The sequence below is a fragment of the Thermobia domestica genome, chromosome 10, assembly GCF_964235325.1.
Source record: "Thermobia domestica chromosome 10, izTheDome1.hap1.1, whole genome shotgun sequence".
Taxonomy (NCBI): Eukaryota; Metazoa; Arthropoda; class Insecta; order Zygentoma; family Lepismatidae; genus Thermobia; species Thermobia domestica.
The window spans coordinates 116,835,056-116,858,926 of record NC_137463.1 but is presented as its reverse complement, the minus strand read 5'-3'; the positions used below and the strand labels follow the sequence as shown (position 1 = coordinate 116,858,926).

General features: G+C 33.8%; 1 protein-coding gene across 1 annotated transcript in view; it reads left to right on the top strand.

Annotated features, from left to right (window-relative positions):
• LOC145662671 (putative fatty acyl-CoA reductase CG5065) overlaps nucleotides 1–23,871 on the top strand; it is a 154,203-nt gene that overhangs the window by 76,831 nt on the left and 53,501 nt on the right. The window contains exon 3 of the mRNA XM_081728484.1: nucleotides 16,788–17,036. Coding sequence (XP_081584610.1) covers nucleotides 16,788–17,036 — 249 coding nt within the window. The remainder of the gene's footprint in view (nucleotides 1–16,787; nucleotides 17,037–23,871) is intronic.

Sequence of the window (23,871 nt, the reverse complement as noted above, 5' to 3'; positions counted from 1 at the left end):
AGTTTCTGCGAGCCGATGAAATTGTATAACTTAAATAGAAAAGTTAAAAGAAAATTCTTTCGCCTTGATTTGAATGCATCTTTCTCATACCTTGGATAAATACCTGATCCCTATAGAACAAAGAAAGCGCAAATTTTCACTATATTAACTCCATGTCGATTTTGGAAGAAAGATTACAGATAATTTTTGCTTATTCCTATCCAGCTTACAGAAGCAACGTGGATAACTTGAAGGAAATCAATATTTCTGAAGATATATCATAAATTCTCAATCATAACCATAAATTCTCAACTACTTTAAGCTTCATCTATGATACAATGTATATGAAGCACAAATTAAAACTCAATTTTTAATAACATGACCAATTTTCTTTAGAGAATCATTACTTGTTTGCTGTTGAAGTAAGTAACTCTTTTTCCTTGTGCACAAGAATTTAACAGCTGATTGTTGATTTCAGACCAATTAAAAAGTTCATTAATGTCATTTTGTAAAACAGTCGCATCTCTTTCAGAAGGTACGATACAATAGATTTTTAAAATATTGCATATAATAGCTTAGATGATTTTATTACACTGAATAAATAATTTAGGTATAGTAAGAAAACAGAGGTTTTAAATTCGAATTCTGTAGAACACCATGTTAACGTTCGGAAAGCACAAAATTCAAGAACATTGGAAGCTGTTGTATACTTCTTTACTGAAGTTTTGTAGTCAACTTCTGTTTCTACAAAATGGATGATTTTAGAAAGATTAGTTGATTTCTTCGGTAAGACACCATGTTGTATCTATAATACCTAGATATATATTCAATTTACTTGGGATGGTAGCTCTCCATCTGTATTTTATGCAAAGGTTGTAACAATATAATATTCAACATAAGCAACTCGAAATTCATTTAAAAATAAACCAGTGAAAAATCTACAGAGATGAATATGAAAAAATCTTTTAACAGGAGAGGAAGTAAGGAAGGAAATTGAAATGAAAATGAAAATTCTAGTTTAACGTCTCACGCATATTCCCTTTAGACTAAGGAGATAGATGATTCATGAAAGTGAACGATGACAGAAAAATTGGTGGGATGGGGATGTGAGAGAAAACGTGATAACCTGGAGAAAACTCACGGTACGGTGTTATCCATATCAAACTTACATGACCTGAGATCGAAACAGGGATTCATTACACCAGGGATGAGCGTTATATTACTGAGCCATCGTAATCCCCTTCCAAAGAAGGTACTTGAGTTCTACATTCCATCTCGCATAACATTGGTTCATATGGGGTTAATTTATCTAAACGTTCTTAAATTTAACATTATGTTATAAGACTTTCATAGTATGCTATGCGCAAGTATGGAAAGTCTTTTGAACAAAGTCCGTCTATTAGTCCGACTGTCTCCCGAGAGGTATTAGAGCAGAAACATAAGAAATAACGAGAACCGGTTTTTGTAATCGACCCAGTCCCTCATGAATAGGTTTCATTTTCTCCACTACCCTTAAATGTTAACCAGAAGTGGAAGAAATGAATAATTTGAGGTTTCAATGTCGATCCGCATAGAGCAAAGGACAGTAACAAATAGCGAGTAGCTGTTTGTATGAATAGATTCAACATTTTAAGATAGGATTCCGTCTTCTATCTTGCTATATATCTTTACTAAATGCGAAAATGGTAAAAAATCCACTAACATTTTCCGGTTTTAGTGTCAACTGCATAGAGAAAAACAACGGTTTAGGAGCGAGAAGCATTTTTTAAATGTGGATTCAGTACCACAAAACATATTACATCTCCGACTCTATTCCTATTTTACGGAAGTTGAAAAAATTTATTATTACTTCCCCTTTCTATATTGAATTCTTTAGGACAAGAATAATAAGAATTAGCTGAAAACGACCACTTGATAAGGATTTAGAGTTCTAAGAATAAGCCTCATCTATATTTTTAACCTACTATCCTATTAGTCAGAAGTAGCAGACGTCTAGGATTTCCGGTTTCAACACTGTATGCCATAATAATATTTTTTTAAAAAATACAGTAATACACAGCAAGAAAAAAGAATAGATTTGGATTCAGTAGCACAAGGATAGGTTTCGTCCCATTTCTGGTTTTATTCCTGTATTGTTCCTCTATTGTGATCGGAGGTGGTACAAATTAATATTGAAAACGGAAAAAATAATATTCCATCTCCACCCTTACATCTTTATTAAATACGGAAGTACTAGAAATCCACTATCACTTCCGGTTACGGTATCGATCTCAATAGAGCCAAAACGGTACAAGGTAGAGATAAATGGTTTTCTGATATAGATTCACCGTTCAATGAGAACGTATAAGCTCGACTGCTATCTCTACTCAAACCGGAAGTGATAATAATCTATGATTTCCAATTTCAACATTACTTCTCATAATGAGAAAAGAAACAGTAATACATAGCGAGAAATAAATGATCTGGGTTCAGCAGCACAAGAATACGTCTCGTCTCTGGGTTGATTCCTCTATTTTGATCGGAAGTGGTAGAAATCAATATTGAAACCGGAAATGGTAGTAGATTTCCGGTTTCAATATCAATTTCCATGGAGAAAAACTGTAAAAAAAAATACGAGTAATGCCGTTTTGGTATGGATTCACCGTCCCAAGAATAAGTTTCGTCTTGACCTTTCTCCTCTATTGAAACTAGAAGTAATGAAAGTCTATGATCTTCAGTTTCGACACTAATCTTCACCATAAAGAAACGGCAATTGATTGCGAGAAGTCGTTTTTCGATATGGATCGTTCGAAAAACAGATTTCGTCTCTGAGTACATCCCTCTGCTACTTCCGTCTTTCAGTATTAAATTCGCATAGTTTGGAAGTCCACTGCAGCTTCGCAACGTGCAACAAAACGCACTTGTTTTAACCGCAAAGACAATAGAATCAATACATTATGTTTCGTTGGCCAGTAATAATCTTTCATTAGGATATGAACCTCACAAAATTGAAGACTAAGTATTCCGTATTCGTCAAAACTTTCCAGTTATTAGAAACAAATTTGATTGATTGATTTATTTGTATATCTTTCGTTAGTAGCAAGGATATATAAGACGAGATCTGTATTTAAAATGGGATTTGATCCATTACACTGCGTTTAAATCTCTCCCATTGGGAATTGAACTGAGGACCTCATGCATCAAAGACATACAATCTGGCCACTAGACAACCGAGGAAGGAAAGGAAGCAGGGATTTGTTAGTGGCTTTTACGTTATGCTAGCGTAATATTTCAGAAGAAGTTTAAAGGATACTTCAATTCATTTGTAACTTAACACTATTCAACTTTGATTTAACAATTGGCCAACAGGTATATTTTATACAAATGGTGTTGCATTACTATTATGTTTGTGCTGTAGAATTGTCTTACTGACGTGTGCCAATTTCAAAGGCCGAACAAATGAAAACCACAATAAAAGATTAGTGAAAGTAGTCCTGCCATCTTTTGTTCCTTTGTTCATTATCTTCCTAATTATGAACTTGTACGGAGTTTGTGACGTTCTACAAATGATTCCGTTCCACGAATGGTTTTATTATAGAGAGTAGTCTTCCACCAGACCTAACACTGGACATTTCAATTACACTAACCGAATATCTTTTACATAATTGATAAGCAATTTCAATATTATACATCAATTACGTATTACGTATTTGTGAATATCTCTGTTACAGATATGAACATTTATTTTCTAATTTTTAAGATGATCTTGCTGTAACAAATTTCATTTAGTGAGAAATAGCACCGTCAAATCTGACACGCAACTAGCCCTAGTCAAATCAAGCTTTGTACTTTTTTTTAACGAAATGGCCGTTAAAATTAAAATACCTTATTGAGCTGACTGAACCACATAACAAAGGTAACATTTTAAAAGACGGCTATATGATTTTGATTATTCAATTTCATCCATATTAACTCTGGAAATATTACTTAAATAATGAATACTTTTCTGACCAGAATATATACTTATTTATTACAATTAAAATAAGTTGTAACAGTTTCCATAACTTAATGTTATAATAAAAATTTAAAATGAAACAGAAAAATTATAACAATAGCTGATTGTTGCATATTAAAAACTAAAAATTATAAAATGAAACAATTAAAATTATACAATAATAATAATTTAATGTTATGAGGATATTTCTGCCAGTTAACGTCTGATGAAGATAACGCTAAGTTATTTAAACTGTTACGACTTATTTTACTTTTAATAAGACTGAGTTAGAAGTTGTTCAATATATGGGACGAGAAAAGGACAGCTCTGCTATTATTATTATTACTATTATTATTATTATTATTATTATTATTATTATTATTATTATTATTATTATTATTAATTAATTATTATTATTATTATTAAAAATATGTTTTAGTATTCTGCCATTCTCAATAGCCATACATTGTTTTGCCATACAGGAGGAGGCACTATCAGCGCCCAATCTGGACCGTATTAACAGAAATACGTCAGCGCCCTGTTTCTCCATCTGTATTTGCTTAAGATAGATTGCTTGTGATTTCTGTGCCGTACAAACAGTTTTCAAATTAATATTCTCAACACCTTACAACAGTCATTATTTTATTTTGTTTTTGTATACGACTTTCGCTCTTTCGAAAACCTGTTCTACTTTAACATGGCTACCCTGAATGATTGTAAAATATTTAAAGCATTGAAGAGGTATTAATTGCCCTTCTGATAATTACATTATTATGCTATGTTTTTTGTATGTGTAGGCACTTTACACAATCTCGTGCTATTTGATTTTTTCCTCAAACACTAAACATATGCTTTCTCTTAAAACTTGCAAGCAAATAAGGAAACCTTAACTCACACTATGTAAATAAACACACTTCAAGATTTCCTGGACTCTTGGAATTAAGAGGGAAAAAATTAATGTCAGCTCGCATATGTGTGTGTGTGTGTGTGTGACTAGAATGCCGTTAGAGAAGGTTGATCTAATGGCCGTAATCCTTAGTCATTCAACGGGAAGTGTATTAGTATTTCGAGCCTCGTTCTAAATCCATAAGGCTGAAAATATTTTGTAATGTCTTCTATAGGACTTTTATGTATCTTATCTCCTTAAAGCAGGCTTTTAAACAGAAATTAAATTTATTTCAGAAGAGGCGTTACGCGAGATATTTTTACCTAGGTGTAAATCACTAATATAGAAATACAGAAATTTTCCTAAATTCTAATGTAATCAAAGGCTTGTGTTATTTAACAACCAGTTCTTGTACAGCCAGCGAAAAAAGTTCTTTCAGTTTGGTAAAATTTATTTTGGAGAAAACTGTGGTATGGATGAAACGTACTGAAAGTTACATTCTTTTTGATTTACTGAAAAAAAAGTACTCAAATTGTCCTTCCATTCCGAAGTTACTTACGAAACTAAATTCATCAGCGCTTCTTTCTGAAAAGAACTTCTGTCGCTGACTGTAGAGGTTGTTTAATTATATAAGTTACAGAATCATAAAATTCATATGAAAGGAAAGCAAATGATTTAAGGGAAATCAGATAGATTATCATTCAATTCAAAAATCAATTTGAGGGTCATGTAACTTTTGTATATTACCATGAAAATTTGCATAGTAGATATCGTGGGGTTCTATTGAGACCCCTTGTTTTAATTAATGTAACTGTGGGAGTTTCGGAGAGAAATATTTATACAGATACCTTTGTTGTTGTTGTTGAGTTGAGTTTAACGTCCCGTTCAGCAGCGAGGCCATATGAGATGTGGGCCTACTGATTAACGTGGAATCCGAACCACATGAGCTCCGCTCGGAATCGCACCTGGATCTCCCACGCTAAAAGCGTGTATGCTAACCGCTTAGCCACGAAGTTCGTCCAAACAATTTATAGCGTTTCCATGCTAAATAAATTAATAGTAGGGCTACCGTATATTTTCGATACCAAGACGTGAATCTTCCCGCGATTTCGTGTCCCAAAAAATTGTGTTGTCTTGCTTCACGACATATGATGTACGACTGAGAGCAATCATTTGAGGGAAGAAAAGCAAGGTCACAATGACATTGGCACTGACAGTGAAGATTCAGTGGATCTTTCCAGTCAGGAAGAATAAGGGAGTCGGTAACTGATTTCATTTTTAGTGTAGTTTTATTGTGTTCTGAAAAAAAAATACCCAGTATGTGCTGTAGAATTTTTGTAATACTTTTTTTTTCTTTTAAGAAAAATGGGTTTTCGTCCTGGATTCAGAAATACAGTACACATACCGGCAAAATAGAACATGTAACAAAAATAGCTTGTTTACAGGACCGCCTTCTTTCACTTTACTGTTGTATGTTCATATCCCGAATATAGTGGCGAAGTTAGCAGGATTCATGTCAATTTGAACGTTATACCTGCGTGTCAGCAATACACCAACGAACATTTTATTTCTTTTTCTTATCTTAATCCAGCATATTCAGTACGCACTGGGGCAGAAAAAACAAGGCAAGACTGCGTGGTAATCTCGTTCATTAAGAGATATATAGTGTTAAATAGCTCTGGGGTTCAAAATGACAACTGTAAGGTACACAGGGTTAAGAAAAACGGACTGAGATACTCGTTCCGTTTATAACTATATATTATTACAGTACTTTATAGCTCCATCCATACCACTTTCTGTTCTCCCACAACGACACATTTTTTACGAGTTCTCTCGTGGCTATATAGTTACCTCAATAAACACATTCACCTTAATAAAACCTCAATAAACACATTCATCATATTATGTCAAAATCTAACAACTTTAAAGATGGTTATCACAGAACACAATTATTAAACCAGGGGAAAAGAAGATAAGTTCTGCCCCTTGTTCTCGATTGATTTTAAATCGAAGTAGTGAGAATGATTGTCGAGCCTCTGAAAATATGCACCATATCACATGAAAATCTATTTTTTTAAATGAAAGAGATCATATATATATATTATCCCGGGAGGATAGTAAATCATACCACATTAGGACTAAATTGTACTGGAATTCTAAAAAGAAAAAAATGGGGGTGGGTCGGGAATGAATTCATATTTTTTTGTTTACTGATTTTAACTCTATTTAGAGGAAATAGCTGGTAATTTGTCGTTCATTCTCGATTGATATTAATCCCATAGCATTAAAGATTAAAAAAAAGAAAGAAAGAAAGAAATAAAGAAAAATAGAAAATATGTACATAGTATTGTATTAAAACCGATTTAGTTTGACGAAAATTGTACTGGAACTAAACAAGATAAATAAATTTAAAAAAAAATTGGAGTGGGCCAGGGATAAATCGCTTTTTTTTTTTTTTTTGCTAGTTTTAATTCTATCAAGAGGAAATAACTAGGAAGCCTAAAAGAAAGAATGTTTAATATATTACACTAAAATTGATCCGAATACCCTAAAGCAGTGGTCTTCAACCTTTTTCCTTTAGCGGGCTATTGCTACATTCCATAAGAAACACCGCACAAGCCCGATCTAGTCCATAGATGCAGGTGCAGTATAACACAATGGACATTTCCACGGATTTTTTATTGCTCTAAAAGAAACTTCAGAGCCAGTTGATTACGGAGAACACTTTCTTTCGCTCATGCGATGATTGTAACTAGTCGAAATTTGCTATTGAGTTCCGGTCTGCTACTCGTGCGCTTAAAACAATGACCACCATGTTTGTACGTCACAGGTCGGTACAAGGAAAAATGTCTGCGCCGCTCACTAGGGAAACGATTTATCGAAAGATACGATGCGTGTTTTTCAAATGTGTACGACATTACTAATAACACTAAGAATAATAAAAGTAACAGAATTTAAGGCTTGCTTAAAGGGAAAGCTATTTGTCTATTTATTTATTACCAATTATTTGAATATATTTGAATATATTAGGAGAAAGTTGTGGTACTAATTTGCAATATTATTGATATTGTTTGCAGCCTGAGGTGACAAACTAATTAATGTTCTGATGTTTGGGTCGCCGACCGACCTTACGAATCATATTTCATTCATTCTTAAGAGAAAAAATCAATAATATAAAAGTAGTTATTTGATGGTAGCGTGCTAATTTCTTGTACATTAATACATTAGTACATAACGAATTTTTGTCAATATTCCTCTTGTTCAGGCTTGAAAATCCTAGGCGTCAGGTAGTCAAGGCGGTTGGAAATACGAGTCTGGCTCCTAAATAAGTTAAATCCAAAATAAAATTATGTATCCCCATAGATTAAATTGGATTATTATGGTGCCTAGGCTTGAGAACCGTTGCCAAGATCACAAGAACAATTTCGAGCACTTATATAGTCTATAATGAAAAGCTAAACCACTATATAACACAATTCTTATAGCATTAACAATAGTTGTAATAGGCACGTAGCCAGGATTTCGTGAAAGGGGGGGATCCGTGACATGAAATACTGTGGTCACCACACGAGGGGCTCGACCATTCTAAACTATTTTACTGGAACATATATTGGTTCTTTCAGCCAGGATTTCGTAACGGGGAAGGCGTGACATGAAATTCTGAAGGCCCAGGAGCTCGATCAATCTAAACTACTTTACTATCAACATATATTAGTTTGCTAGGACAATAAAATGAGGATATGTTGGTAAGTATTTTAATAACAAATTATGAAGAAATCTCGAGTGAAAGAATAAAAAAATGTTGAAAAAGATTTTACAATATTTAAGTTATTCCTCTGTTCATTCAAATATAACAATTTTCCTTTCATTATGATCTCAACTATTATGAAAAGTACATACTCAATAATGTCTTGTAAAATACTTTACAATATCTGCGTTTCCTTTCTGTGTTCAATCAAATGTTAACAGAACTTAATTTCTTTCCACATAATTTTTTGTTTTTGTTATTCCGTCAACTGTTGTCTGTTCGGTTAATAAAGGAGCAGTACAAAATTGTTTTTTAAGTAACATGTTTAATACTGCAAGGATGCGATGACGAAAAATTATGATAAAAAATGTCCACGTTGTTACACAACGGCACTATGCTTTCGGACGCTTGAAATCTCTCTGACTAGCAGCAGAAATTCTGAGAATTCCGTAACTTTTTAAGAAATTTCAAATTCCCTGACTCTTCCAGAATATCTCGCTCACCTCGCCACCATGTATTTGAAATAATACAAATCTCCTCATAAGAAAAAGTGACCAAAAGCTTCCTGTTTTTTTTTCTTTTTAATTTTTAACGCTGATCTTCCTTTTTCTCATTTCATTTTATTGCGTCCTTCCTTATTTTTTTCATTTCTGGTCTCAAAGGGGGATCCGGACCCCCCTTGGCTACGTGCCTGGTTGTAACAATGGAGTGACCAATTGCTAATATGTACAGTAAATAGTAGAAGAAATGTAATGATGTAATAGGATACGATTTTTTAAAAAAGGAAACAAAAACTTTTTGGTGCAGAAAGCGCTTATTTGTAGCCGTAGTTTAATAGTAGATTTAGGACAAATCTTCAAAGTAAAGAAAAACTACAATATGGTGGCCTAGATTTCTCAATCTGCGCATGACTTAATTTGAAGTAATATAGCACTTAGACTCTTAATGTTTTTGGTGTAATACAATAATAAAGTAATCATGTTAAGTGTACAAGTATCTAAAATATTTGTAATGATAGAACATTACAAATGATCTTTAATGTTATTTGCCAATTGAACCAGAAAAATAGATCTTATTAACACGTTACAGTTATACAGTAAGTGTATTAGCTCTACTTATTTTGCCACTTTTCCTTTCACTATTCGACTAAATTTGTTTGTAGTTTGCAGTAAGAAACTGCAATATGAAAAGATTCGCTGAAACTTCCAATGCGATTTATAAAGGGATACCGATCTGTGACGTCACGCCAAAACCCCTGTTTTTGTTGCCGTAACGTAAGCAGCTCATTTTTCCATTGTTTGAAGTGTTGTATCTCCGTAACGAAGAATTTTTTTCTGAGATTTTTTTTTGTATGTGGTATATTGAAGACTAGTGCTACACGATGTTTTTAAATCAAAGCCGTTGGTCAAAAAAGAAATGTCTATTCCAATACGATTCAGTATATATACATTTACTGCTCGTTTTTTAGATTAAACGTAAATACAGTTTAGTAAGAATAAAATTATAATATTTTGCATAATATTGAACAGCTTGATACTTTTTTATGCTATTTATTTGATTTAAATACAAATTTTAAACGTATTTGTAATCGTTGAAAAGAACATTATTAAATTCTGAATTAATGCAAATTTTGTTTAAAATTTTAAGAAAGAAGTGTAATATACCTAATAAGCATAATGAGACCTTTTCTATGTTCTAACTCTGTTAAAATTAAAAATTATCTTTCCACACACACACACACACACAAAATATCATTTGCACTTTCAGTGAGAACGTACCTGCATTTTATTTCCTATCATATCAATATTTGCTTTGAAATGGAATGATACTACTCGCAGATATTTTTCAAGATGTGTGTTGGTCAGTCGATTCTTTGATTTCACGTTCTTCATTCTGTAAAACAGCTGCTCACATGCATACTCGTGAATGGTAGCGAATAATGATGCGATAAAAAGAGCATGATTATACAGAACAGGGAGTTCTGTTTCTTTCATATATTGAGAGTAAAATTATATCAAGTTAAATTCATACTGTTAAATTTCCTTTGAATTCAGTTCATAAGTTCCATTGCAATTCACTAAGTTCCTCTTGCATGTCTCCTGGGGCATCTTCTGTCCGTTCTTCGGCTGCTTCGATTGTGTCCATTTCGGAATAGATACACCAAATATATCTCCGTAACAGTGCTTCCACTTCAACCGACTGTTGTACAACAAAGTTACACAGCTCGCAGTAGAGAGCGCCACTGTATGCGGCCAGTGAAACAAGCATTGATAGTTACGAGGAGCCGACGCGGAGTGTATGTAACTTCATTGTGCAAGAGTCGGTTGAAGTGGAAGCACTGTTACGGAGATATATTTACTTTTTCTATTCCGAAATAAACACAATCGAACCAGCCGAAGAAAGACAAAAGCGAAAGGAACGCAAGAGAAATAAAAATTATGAATTCTGACAAAGGATTGTTTACGTTTATTTTCAGTTTTATTATTATTATTATTATTTTTTTTTTTTTTGACAATGTTGCCATCACTTTCAGGCTCCGAAAAAAATATATGTTGTAACTAAGGGTACAACAATTTTTTTAATCAAAAAATCAGCGACGTGTCCCCCCCAAATTTTTTTCCTACAATTTTTTGAAGTTTTCAACACACACACACACAAAAAAAATACGCATCGATGGTTTTGAAAAAAATTGCACATTTACATGTAGATAGTATCTACAAGTTGTGAAACTCAAAATTTTTCGACCACTCCTACAAAAATTTTAAAATATTCAATTTTGAGCATGTATTATACGATAATTCGGTAAGAGGAGGGAGTAGGGGTCAAAATTTTTTAAAGGTAGTTTTAGGTCAAGGGTAACCTTTGGGTCAATAGCTACCCAATTTGGATCAAGGGCCGATTTCAGTACCTTACTAGGAAAGGCCCTTTCATATCAATAGCTCAATATTTAAAGCTTGCGCAAGCGACTTCAAGTTAACAAAATTGTCGTTGTATTGACAATGCGATACTTTTTTTTTTTTTTTTTTTTTTTGGCATTTGTTCTCCTACATCAAGTCCATGTCATTAATTACCACAAATCAACCATTCCATTGTAGGAAATGTTCCAACAATGATCAACAAAGTATGTCTTATCGTGTTATATTGGTATTTCTTTCCCTTTCATGCATCCATTGCATTTTGTATTTAACATGCCATTGGAAACAATGTATACTTTACAAATGTTAAACATACTCCTGCAATGACGAATTTGTTCCCACCTACGTTACAAGTTGAGCAAAAAATAACGTGGTTTCATCTCAATTGATAAGTTGCAGTCGCACTCATTTGTCTTTCAGTGGCGGATCTCACATTTCAATTGTTCAAAGATTATAACACAGGAACACCACAATCAGCGAGACATTTGGTAGCAGTAAGCTGATAATACCCGAATTATAGCAGCTGATTGTTCCCATTTGTTTACCAGAACAAAAGCTAGAAATGTGGTGGTGCAGTGTTGGCTTGGACTGTAGTGTGATAGTGAATTTGAGATGTAGTTGATATGTACTTCGTTACTGTCATGGCAGAAGCCATTAGAAATAAGACTAGACTTTATTTACTAGGAACAGATAAGGAAACTCTGACTGGAAGTAAGCTACCTTTGAATGGCGATATTTTGCGTGTATCTTTTCACCATCATCTAATCTTTAACAAAATGATAGTGTAGATGTGATACGAGAAACTGTACAATTTTGGGAAAAGGCTCGTACTCCAATTCATGAGGAAAAGCATGTAACTGTGAAACTCGAAACATTGGGGTAAATTTAAAGAAAAGCAAGAACCGAAAATCTGCCAACCAGAAAGAGAATGGAGCTAGATTTGTTTCATGTTTGAACAATTTATTTAATGTAGCACATGAGGATGCTCTTGAACTAATCAAAAATAAGGAAGACAAGGACTTTCTCGTTGCTCAGAGGTAAGAGGTACGGCGTTGTTGTAGGCCTATTGTGTCAGTGGACAGAACTCTTAGTTAAAAGGAAACCAAGACAGCAAAGAAGAAGCAACGAAACATGAATTAATGGAAGCAATTACTGATGCTAATACTGTCACTAAAGCAAACGGTTTGAGTCAGCTGCCATCATAAAGCAACCTCGTTGTCCATTGGGATAGCAAAGTTGTAGTAGACATAAGAGGAAATGAAACCGTCGATCGCCTACCTGTAAAGATATCTGGCATGGGAAAAACTCAATTGTTCGAAGTCTCAAAACTGAAATTTGGAACTGGACAAGCTCAAGCTGGGAAAACTCATCCCCAAGAATAACTATTAGGGTGGAGCGGAAAAAAAAATCAAAATTGTCCAGTTAAATAGCACTAGGTGTCAAAAGTTGTGTATTGGCTAGTATAATATTCGTGATTTTTAAAATAATTTTTGTACTTTTTCATTCCCCGCAAGAGCCTTAAACGTTTGCAACTTTTTTAAAATGAAAATTTGAATTTTTTGAAAATATTGAAGTTTTCAAGCTACCCAATGAAATCCAACTAGATAACAAAAGGAGCATAATATCTAGATTGACTACACCATTCATGATTTTCAAAATAATTTGCATCATAATTCCTCGCAAGGGCCTGAAATTTTGCAATTTTTATGGTATATTCTAGAGCATTTAGATGGCGCAATAATAGGTCCTCAAAAATTCTCTGGAATAATAGGAAATATTGAACCAACTGTGAGTATTTACCAATCGTTAATTTTCACGCAATTGAAGAAAGTTTCCGACCATGAAAGAAAAAGACGTCACAAACCTTAGCGCAGACCAAAGATATATATATTGTGGTATATTTTAAAAGCAATCTCTGTTCACCGAATCTTGCATCAAAAAGTCCTGGAAAATTATTCCATGCAAGATGGATCACTACAGCCAACAGAGTGCTTAGAGTGTATATTAGCACTATTGACCTATCTTCGAACTTGAAGGAGTTAGTTACATTCATGATGAAAGTGTATGCTCCGATGTGGTTTTACATTAATTGTAATCCTACTATCAAGGATCCTCCTGTGAACTTATATTCTACTATAGCCTTTTCACAGTACTTAAGCATTGAACTAGGACAATTCAGCGCATGGTTTCTTCGCGTATCCGGATAATTTACTGGTTTCTATGTTCACTGATGATCGAAAGCATATTCCATTAATGTTGATGTAGCTGAAAGCATACTCGAGAACTATGCGTAGAATTCTTGACGCAAGGTCAAAAAGTTCAAACCAAAGAGCCCCTGGACGCAAGTTCAGTATTCCAGCAATACACTTTAGTGTTCAGGATTACATTGACCTAATCAATTGGCAGGAACACGAAGTAACCGAGCCACCCCTGACGAGCCATTTGTCAGAGGAGGATCTACAGAAATGTGTAACAGAAGGTTCATGTGTCCTTCAGCCTGTTTTCCAATTGCTATGCTATACCCAAGCACTCGAGAGATACGTTAAAACTGTTACCGAAGCTTCGTCTGAAGTGTGTGGTGTCTTAGCTCGAGATGGATTTATCAGAGCAAGCCTTTTGGATAGGTCAATTATGCCCACATTCGAAACAAAATCTGAATAGGAACCAACGAGTTAAAGAGTTAAAAAGATAACTTCAAAAGGTAGTGTGGATGGGTTGGGAGGATGATCGGAAATCTACCTAGAATATGCCTTAGAATATACCATTAAAATTGCAAAATTTCAGGCCCATGCGGGGAATGAAGATACAAATTATTTTCAAAATTATGAATAGTGTAGTCAATCTAGTCATTATGTAACTTTTGTCACCTAGTTCGATTTCATTCGGCAGCTTGAAAAAAATTCAATACTTGCAAAAAAATTCTAATTTTTATAAAAGTTGCGAACATTTAAGGCTCTTGTGGGGAATGAAGATGAAGTAAAAAAATATGAAAAAAAAATCACGAATGTTATACTAGTCAATACATAACTTTTGACACCTAGCGCTATTTAATTGGAAAACTTTTGATAATCGATCCCCCATTTCGCTCCACCCCACAGTGGTCCAGACACCCTCCAAACCTGGCCAAAACCTCAAAATTCGAAATTATCATAAATGTGAAAGAACTTAAGATTTAATAAGGAAAGATGTATGGTTTGCAGAAACAGGTAGGTTTTCGTGCAGCTCCTAAGAGTTGGGTCTACAGTTAGTACCAATGTGAAACATTAAAGTCGGTGGAAGAAGGCCATGTATCCATCCCAGTAGCGGACGCAAACTTCATGATGTGAAAAAATAATGTTTCGTCGTTAGGTGTCAATAATGATTGTGCAGAACATTGTTATCCATTCGTCGTTCGTGACACATACATAGAACTCTAATATGCTTTCATGTACTAGTCAATATGTGGATAAATAAAATCAGATCGAAAACCAAAATATGTATACTTGATATTGAATTTCATGTAGAGTTTTCTTTTGAGTCCAGCCGAGTCCAGTTCTATTATGTGCTGGATGTAATAGTAAGAGATGTTATCTGTTAGAGAAAAAGACCAAATGTTGCCCGTTTTTGCCCGATTTGGTTTGAAAAGCATATTTGTATGTGAGTAGGATAATATTGTTGCAAGTAGTATTTAGGATAATGACTGTTTTTCCTTGTCATTCCCGAAATATTATACAAAACAACACGAAGGAGGCTTCTACAAGTTCTGCAGAATGTAGAAGGAAACAAAGACACCAAAAGGCAACATCTGATTAGTTTCCTTGAGAAGGAAACGTCCACCGATTTGACTTGTACAATGCAAATAAACCATAATCCTAGAATAAATAGTCTTGCTGCTAGAGCTGATTTACTAAATTTCCCTCCCCATTTTGGGTAAATCACTAATGTATTGTTATTCAATAGATTCTAGTGTCAAGAGTTCATTGTAGGATCATGGTTCGTACCTCATTTTGTTTGCAATGAAGCAACGTTTCAAACTGTGCCATTCACGTGGAGCTATCATGTACCTGGGGGAACAAATTTCCGAAAAAGTAATTTTTCCCTGACAAAAATCTCTTTTTCCTCATTTGAGTAGGATTTGTCCATTTCTGGTACATAATAAGCAAATTTGAGTGATACAGTTGGAAACATTGCTTCATTACGAACACAATGAGGTACAAACTATGATCCTACGATAAAGAGTCTTGACACTAGAGCTTATTGAACAACAATAGATTAGTAGTTATTAGGAAAAACTGAGTCGGGAAAAAATAGTAAATGAATTTTAGCACCAAGACTATTTACCCCAGGATCATGATTCATACCTCGTTCTGTTCGAAATGAAGATAAGTTTTTTTTGGTAACATTTGTATGTCCGTGTCGTGTACCGGAAGGGAAAACCTGGAGGGAAAAGGGGACTTTTTTTTTAAAAAAAATCCTTTTTCCAATTTTGGGCGGGAATTTTATTCCCTTAGGTACATATTAGGGAAACTTGACTGGCACAGTTGAAAACACTGCTTCATTCTGAACAAAGTGATATATGAACCATGATCCTACGATAAAAAATCTCTACGCAATAGCTGCTTGACTGAAAGTCTAAAATTTACCTTACCAACTAACTTTCCAAGAATTGTGCTATATATTCTAAATTATGCTTTATGCTTTATTTTCTAAAATTATGTTTTATTATGCTTATAAACTTAGTTGCTTCTGGACCCTTAAACAACCACAACCATGTTCAAGGTACCAACCATATGTGTAAATTGCTGTTATGCTTTTTATGCTTTTGGGTTGCCCTAATGATGTGCTACAAAATTACATTATGCTAAACTATATAAAAAGTTTCACTAACACACTTTTTATCTTTAATAAAATTAAAACTGCTATGTTGTAGCAGAATGCGATTTTAACGATTTTAAATACACTCAAAAATTATTACATTTTTTTTTTTTTAATTTGAAGTTGAGGATAAAAGATATTGTATCTACTGTAGGTGATGTTTTACCAATAAGCGTCTACTATCAGGAACTTCTTTCTGACAAGAAGCTGCGCAGTATGCACTGCTAAGTGGATGTAACATGTCACTGTAAATAGCTAAACTCATCATTTGAAAGCCATGTAATATGCATACCATTTTCATTGCGCGTCATTTGCTCATCTTACAAATAATCATATTTGTGGTATTAGATAAATTAAGTATTGTATTAAGTTTAATGATATTCGGTTTTGTCTTGAATGTACTTATAATTCATTTTCTCTTTCTGAATTAAGATTTTCGACCATGTCCGTAACGCTCAACCCGAAGCTTTAAATAAACTCGTCCCCATCAGTGGAGATATCAGCTTACCGGAACTGGGCATTAGTCCTGCTGACCAGAAGATTCTGATGGAGAATGTATCAATTGTGTTTCATTCGGCAGCTACCGTGAAATTCGATGAGGCTCTCAAACTTTCGGTCGGCATGAACATCAGCGGGACCAAAAGTCTTGTGGAGCTATGCAAGAAGATGCGCAAGATTGAGGTAAGGCAACATTAAGTAAATTTGAGAAATAGAAAGCTAAATTGTAGTATGATGTTTTGAATTGATTTCAGTTGAAGTATTGCATATTTCCTTCTATCATATTAAAATAAATAAATAAATAAAACAATGTTCACATCACAGAACTTACAAATAAATATAGCAACAGTGTAAACAGTAAATCTTGTATCGAAACGATTCCAAGCGGAGATAAACATCTCGTTCTGCTGTCAATACTTAATACTATTTCTAATTTAATCTTTGTTGCCACCAGCATTTGAAGTGATAACTGTATGAATCATCGAGGATATTTGAGGAGCTTTTAAAAGGGAACATCTCATTTTCAGTTATTTCTTTCTTCAAAGTTCACCTTTACCCGTTTCCGAATCTTTGAAATAAAATGTTCTATAATTAATTTTACAGCAAGTTAAAGTAAATGAGCGAGATGGACATATTCCCTTTTGATAGAAACGAGTAACTTGATATTCTGATTTCTACTAAAATGCTTCCCGTCAGTTTAAACTGTCTTGCGTAATCCGACAGAGCTCATTCCAAAGACTCAGAAACCATTAAAGATGAATTTTGAGGGGGAGGGGGAATGGAAATATTCCCTTTCGAAAATACGCTCCTCATTTGTATAAATACAATGGAACTCCAATTATCCAGTTTAATGAGTTTCCGGTGAAATCCGAATAATTGAGGAAAATTATCAAAATAAAGTTATATTGTGGGATAAAAGTTGTCTAAAATCGCCTTTGCTTAATCAAAATGTTTGATTTAATGTGTGTTGAAAATATGATCATTTTTATTACAATTAAAAAAGATGCAGAAAATTCCAATTAAATATAGATTTAACAGTTTTACAAACGAATACGTACAGCTGCATTTCAATTTTTAATTTATTACTTATTTATTTATTTCCTGATATTGTCATATGAAAACATGCGCGTTAGCAATTTGTTTACAATGGATACAGCCAAATATGACTTGTAATGATCACATAGATACATACCAATTTTAACTTAGTGAATTTTTTGGTGCCCAAAAGTAGGGTTCCGAATTAGGAACCGAATTTGACTTTTCAGCACAGAAGACAAGAATGCCAACTATAAGTTGAAGGGAATTTCAGAATCCGTTATTGAGGCAAATTAAGATACTCTTATCAGAAAATTTATTTTAAAAAAATACAGACGATTAACGTTCTTTATGAAATGATGTACTTACAACACTTTAGAAAACTTATTATTCTTTCTGATACAGCACATAGTGATCGTACACTAAGACAGACAAACAACATACCATGGGATTCAAATTAAACTTTTATAGTGGAAAGCAAAGTTGTTCCCGCATTACCAGTACCAATAACTACGGAGTAAACTGACCAAATTTAATACAACTTTTAGTAATGTAGACAGAATTCTTTCTACGTTAATTTTGTTATAATTTTCTTATTTCGTGTAAAAATGTTGTATGGGAACCTTTCAATAATATATCATATGTCATTATATACATATTAAATCGTTATGCATTATTACATACTAGAATTTGTTTTAGCCTATGTCTTCGAAACTAATTAACATATTTTAAAGAAATAAGACTCAAATTGGAGAGCAGCGCTCTCTCTGTATCTCGGTTGCAAAAATTGTCCCCTGTCCTTGCGGGAAAGTGAGTTTCTGTCTATCATATTAGTACTAATTTATTATTTTTCCAAAATATAACATATTATTCACTTGTATCATTTCTGACATTGACACACCATTATGTGGCTTCAAATGACACTCGAGGAAGAAACATGTGGAGTTTTCAGAAATACAAACAGAAATTACCTAAATTGTTGCAATTGTTTCATTTTTCTGAAATCTAAATGATATTTTGTCTTTTACAAATGTTAATTCTCCCGCAACCTGTATATATTTTTTCCAAGCCAGAGCGAAACTCGCTACTTTTATGTTATACACATCATGATGGAAATAAAAGCAGAAATTAACAGAAAAAACTTACAATAATTAAGTTAGTACCATTTGTTCTACAAGAACCACTTTAATCCTTACCGTACCAATGAGATCACATGACACTCACCCTCAGTCAAAAATGGATTCCTTCTACCACTAATTTATTTAATTTTGTTATAATTTTCTTATTTCGTGTAAAAATGTTGTTTGGCAACCTTTCAACAATATATCATATGTCATTATATAATATTAAATTGTTATGCATTGTTACGTACTAGAATTTCTTTCAGTCTATATCTTCGAAACTAATTAACATATTTTAATTAAATAAGACTGAAATTGGAGAGCAGCGCCCTCTCTGTGTCTCGGTTGCAAATGCTGTCCCCTTTCTTTGCGGGAAAGTGTTTCTGTCTATCATATTAGTACTAATTTATTATTTTTTCAAAGTATAACATATCGATTGCATCATCCCTGACATTGATACACCACTATGTGGCTTCAAATACCACCTGAGGAAGAAATATGTGTGGGTGGTCTTGGTCTTGGTCTTGCACTGGAACCCTTGGTCTTGCTTGCAAGAGTCTTGCAAGTTTTGCTTTTAAGAAATCTTACGCTTTTCATAGGTAAATTTTACTCTGAATATAGACCCAAGGGATAATAAATTCTACAATGCGCCAATAGTAACGGAAATACGAGGTATGTTTCTAAAGGTAATACAGTTTACTTTCGTGTAAGATGATGATAGTGTACATTGCATCATCCCTGACATTGACACACCACTATGTGGCTTCAAATGACACCAGAGGAAGAAATATGGTAGTTTAATGATGAGCAAATGCAAGACCAAAACCAAGACCAAAGAATGGAGGCTTTCGAAACGTGGGCATGGGAAGAAAGGAGAGAATTAGCTGAGTTGAATGGAAAACGAGTGAGAAGGTGTTAGAAATAGTAGCAGTGTGAGAGAAAAGAAAATTTTAAATGAAATTAAGAGAAGGAAGAGGTTGTAACATTGGCTGAGGAGGAACTATATTATAAGGGACGTGCTAGAGGGTATGGTGAAAGGAAAGGGAGAGAGGGGGTGATGAGACTGAACTTGAAGGAAGGTATTAAAACAGAAAATTAAGTTCAAGACGAAGGTTTCCTGGAAAATTTCATGTAGAAAGTATTGCTACTGACTCACAAGAGCAGTAAGAAAAATTGTTTTTAAGTTTTACGTTCCATAGTTATGCCGGTTAAGCTAAAGGAGACGTCAATGATGAGAATGAAAGAAATAGTGGAATAAAAAATGGCAGGAAACAGAGCCCTGCGAAAACCTACTCACACGGAGTTTGTTCAGCACATTGCCCACTGGGCGGGAGCTGGGTAGAACAAGGTGAACCATTAAATTCACAAAATGTCAGTAATAATAAATAATAATTATTATTATAATAATGGTATTAAAATTTTTAAAGTTGCCCTAAAATTAGGCAAAACTTCAGAAAAGTGCGGATTTCGGGGAGGGGGTCTGTACCTCTAAGATACACCTCTACAACTATCCAAATTTTAAACTAAAGCGTTCCATTAAAGTTTCATGTAGAAAGTTTTCTACTGTACGTCTTAAGGAAAATAAATATAATAAAAATAACTTAATATCACTGAAGGGTAAGGTATATAATAATATAAGTTTTAGGGTATACAAAGTTAATTATAAAAGCTTTGCTACAAAACTACCTACACATACCATAATTCGATGAGCTCCGAAATTCGAAGTAACAAAATTGAGTATAAGATTCAGTCTATAGAGCAATTGTTATTTAAAGAATTGACATATATTATTTCGAGAATCGAGATAAGACGAGAAATGTTTTCGATAGTTTTCATCCCGTCTCCATTCCATCTCCAAAGCAAGACGATAATTTGAGTTAGCCTTGTCCCGTCTCGAATGTAAAATGTTAATCCTCGTCTTGATGTTGTTTGTTTTCTTTTAGAAACGAGATGAGAAATTCCTCTTCTCGCTGGCAACATTAAGGAAAACCGAAATATTCTTGCCTAAAGTCACGTTTCTGTTTATAATGGTATGGCCTGAGGGATGATAAGCTTCTAACTTTTAATCTTCTACAAGATAATTATTATTATTATTATTAGTTTATTATTAAACTATTATTATTCCTGAAGATTTCATAGTTCAAGTATGGAAACATCCGAGTATTCAAATATCTTAAGATAATAAAACATGTGTCATCACCGATCAATCGGCACCAAAAAAATCCTAAAGTAAAAAAATAATACTACCTGACGTGGATCCGATCCGAGAACCACCAGACTACTGGCAAGGCGCCTTGACCACTGAACCACGAACACTAAGTGGTAAACGTATCGTCTTTATTGTGTTTTCATTAGATATCTTTGTCTCCGGTTACAAAGTCATACGTTATTTTTCATCGTTTCAAAACGTCTTTCGTATATCTTTTATGACGCTATAAGTTAATAATCTTTGGCATAGTTTATATTAATATCTTGAGTTGTTCTTAAACGTTTGGTTCACAATTTAGTTTCTTCTCCACATGAAACTACAGATATGACAGGTTTAATTTTCATATATTTCATTTGGTTCCTCAGCAGTCGCCGTAATCTGTCCAAGGACTTATTTCAGGTACGATAAGACTAAATTCATTTATTCGACGAAGTGGGGAAAAATTAGTGCAAACTAATAAATGAAATAACATACAATCCAGGAAAAATTACAGAAATAATAACATATTATTGAAGAAATTTCGCCGTGCAAGTTCAAAATTACGCGAATAATAATAATAATAATAATAATAATAATAATAATAATAATAATAATAATAATAATAATAATAATAATAATAATATAATTGTTCACGTTAACAGTACTCTTGTCTATTATTATTATTATTATTATTATTATTATTATTATTATTATTATTCGCGTACTTTTGAACTTGTACGGCGAAATTTTACGTGCCTGAAGTTGGCCCCCCACCTCTCCCAAATAACACCAAATATTGCACATCGTTAGTGCATCGTTAGTGCGCGTTAGTGCACTCAGAACTAACGTTAGTGCTATCAGCGTTTACGAGATATTGAAGATTTTTGGTGGGGGGCCAACTTCATATGAAGTTAGCCCCCCACCCATCTTTATGCAGACAGATTTTCACAAAACTTAGCACATCGTTAGTGCATCGTTAGTGCACTTAAACACACTAAGCACTACCGTTAGTGCTATCATATTTTGGGATTTATTCAAGATATTTGGTGGGGGGCCAACTTCAGAAATATCAAATTCTATACAAATAGAGGTAGAAACATAGAATTAACGGCAATCGTTAGTGCATCGTTAGTGCACTTAAACGCACTAAGCACTAACGTTAGTGCTACCATATTTTGGGATTTATTCAAAGTTTTTGTTGGGGTTGCCATTCAGAAATATCAAATTCTATACAATAGAGGTAGAAACATAGAGTTAACGGCAATCGTTAGTGCATCGTTAGTGCACCTAAACGCACTAAGCACTAACTTTTATGCTACCATATTTTGGGATTATTCAAGATTTTTGTTGGGGTTGCCAACTTCAGAAATATCAAATTCTATACAAATAGAGGTAGAAACATAGAGTTAACGGCAATCGTTAATGCATCGTTAGTGCACTTAAAAGCACTTACACTAACGTTAGTGCTACAATACTTTGGAATTTATTCTAGATTTTCGGTGGGATGGGCAACTTCAGAAATATCAAATTCTATACAAATTGACGTAGAAACATGCGGTTAACGGCAATGGTTAGTGCATCGCTAGTGCACTTAAATGCACTAAGCACTAACGTTAGCATTACCATATTTTGGGATTTATTCAAGATTTTTGGTGGGGGGTCAACTTCAGAAATATCAAAGTCCATACAAATCTTTAGTGCTTTCTAGATACACTAACAATCCACTAACGAATGGCATTAATTTTTTGTTACTGCTTGAAGTTGGGGCAAGTTCACCGTGCCCTCCAAAGATATTGTACTTGTAGCACCTACACTAATGAAGTACTAACGTTAGGGGTTGGTGTACTAAGAACCACTAACAATTGCACTAGAATATATCATTAGTGCTTTTGAATTTGGCGGAAATTTGATGCAATTAAAAATTCCCAATAAATTTCTTATGGGAGTTTCGTGACATGTAATTGTCCATAACTACACTAATATTGAAGTACTAACGAAACTGTTAGTGTTTTCTAGAAGCATTAGCAATGCACTAACGAATGGCACTCAGTTTTTAGTTAGTGCTTCAAGTGGGGGCGCTAAGTTCACTCTGGCCTCAAAAGGTATTTTAATTGTAGCTCCTATACTAATGAAGCACTAACCTTAGGTGTAGATGCACTAAGAAGCACTAACAATGCACTAACGATTGCTCTAGAAGAGATCATTAGTAATTTTAAATTTGGCGGAAATTCGATTCAATAAAAAAATTGCCATAAATTTCTTGTGAGTCTCGTGATATGTAATTGGCCATAACTACACTAATAGTGAGGCACTAACGAAATTGTTAGTGCTTTATAGAAGCACTAACAAATGGAACTATTTTTTCCGTTAGTGCTTAAATTAGGGTGCGAAATTCACGCTGACTTCCCCAAAGGTCCTTGTACTTGTAACACCTACACTAATGAAACACTAACGTTAGGTGTTTGTGCTCTAAAAAGCACTTAAGATGCACTAATAATTGAACTAACAGAGGTAATTAGTGCTTTTGAATGCGATGGGAATTTGATATAATGAATAATTCCCCATGTGTTCCTTATGGGAGTTTTGTGACTTACAATTGGCCATATCCACACTAATGGTGAATCACTAACGAAACTACTTGTATCTTCTAGAGGTACTAACAATGCACTAACGA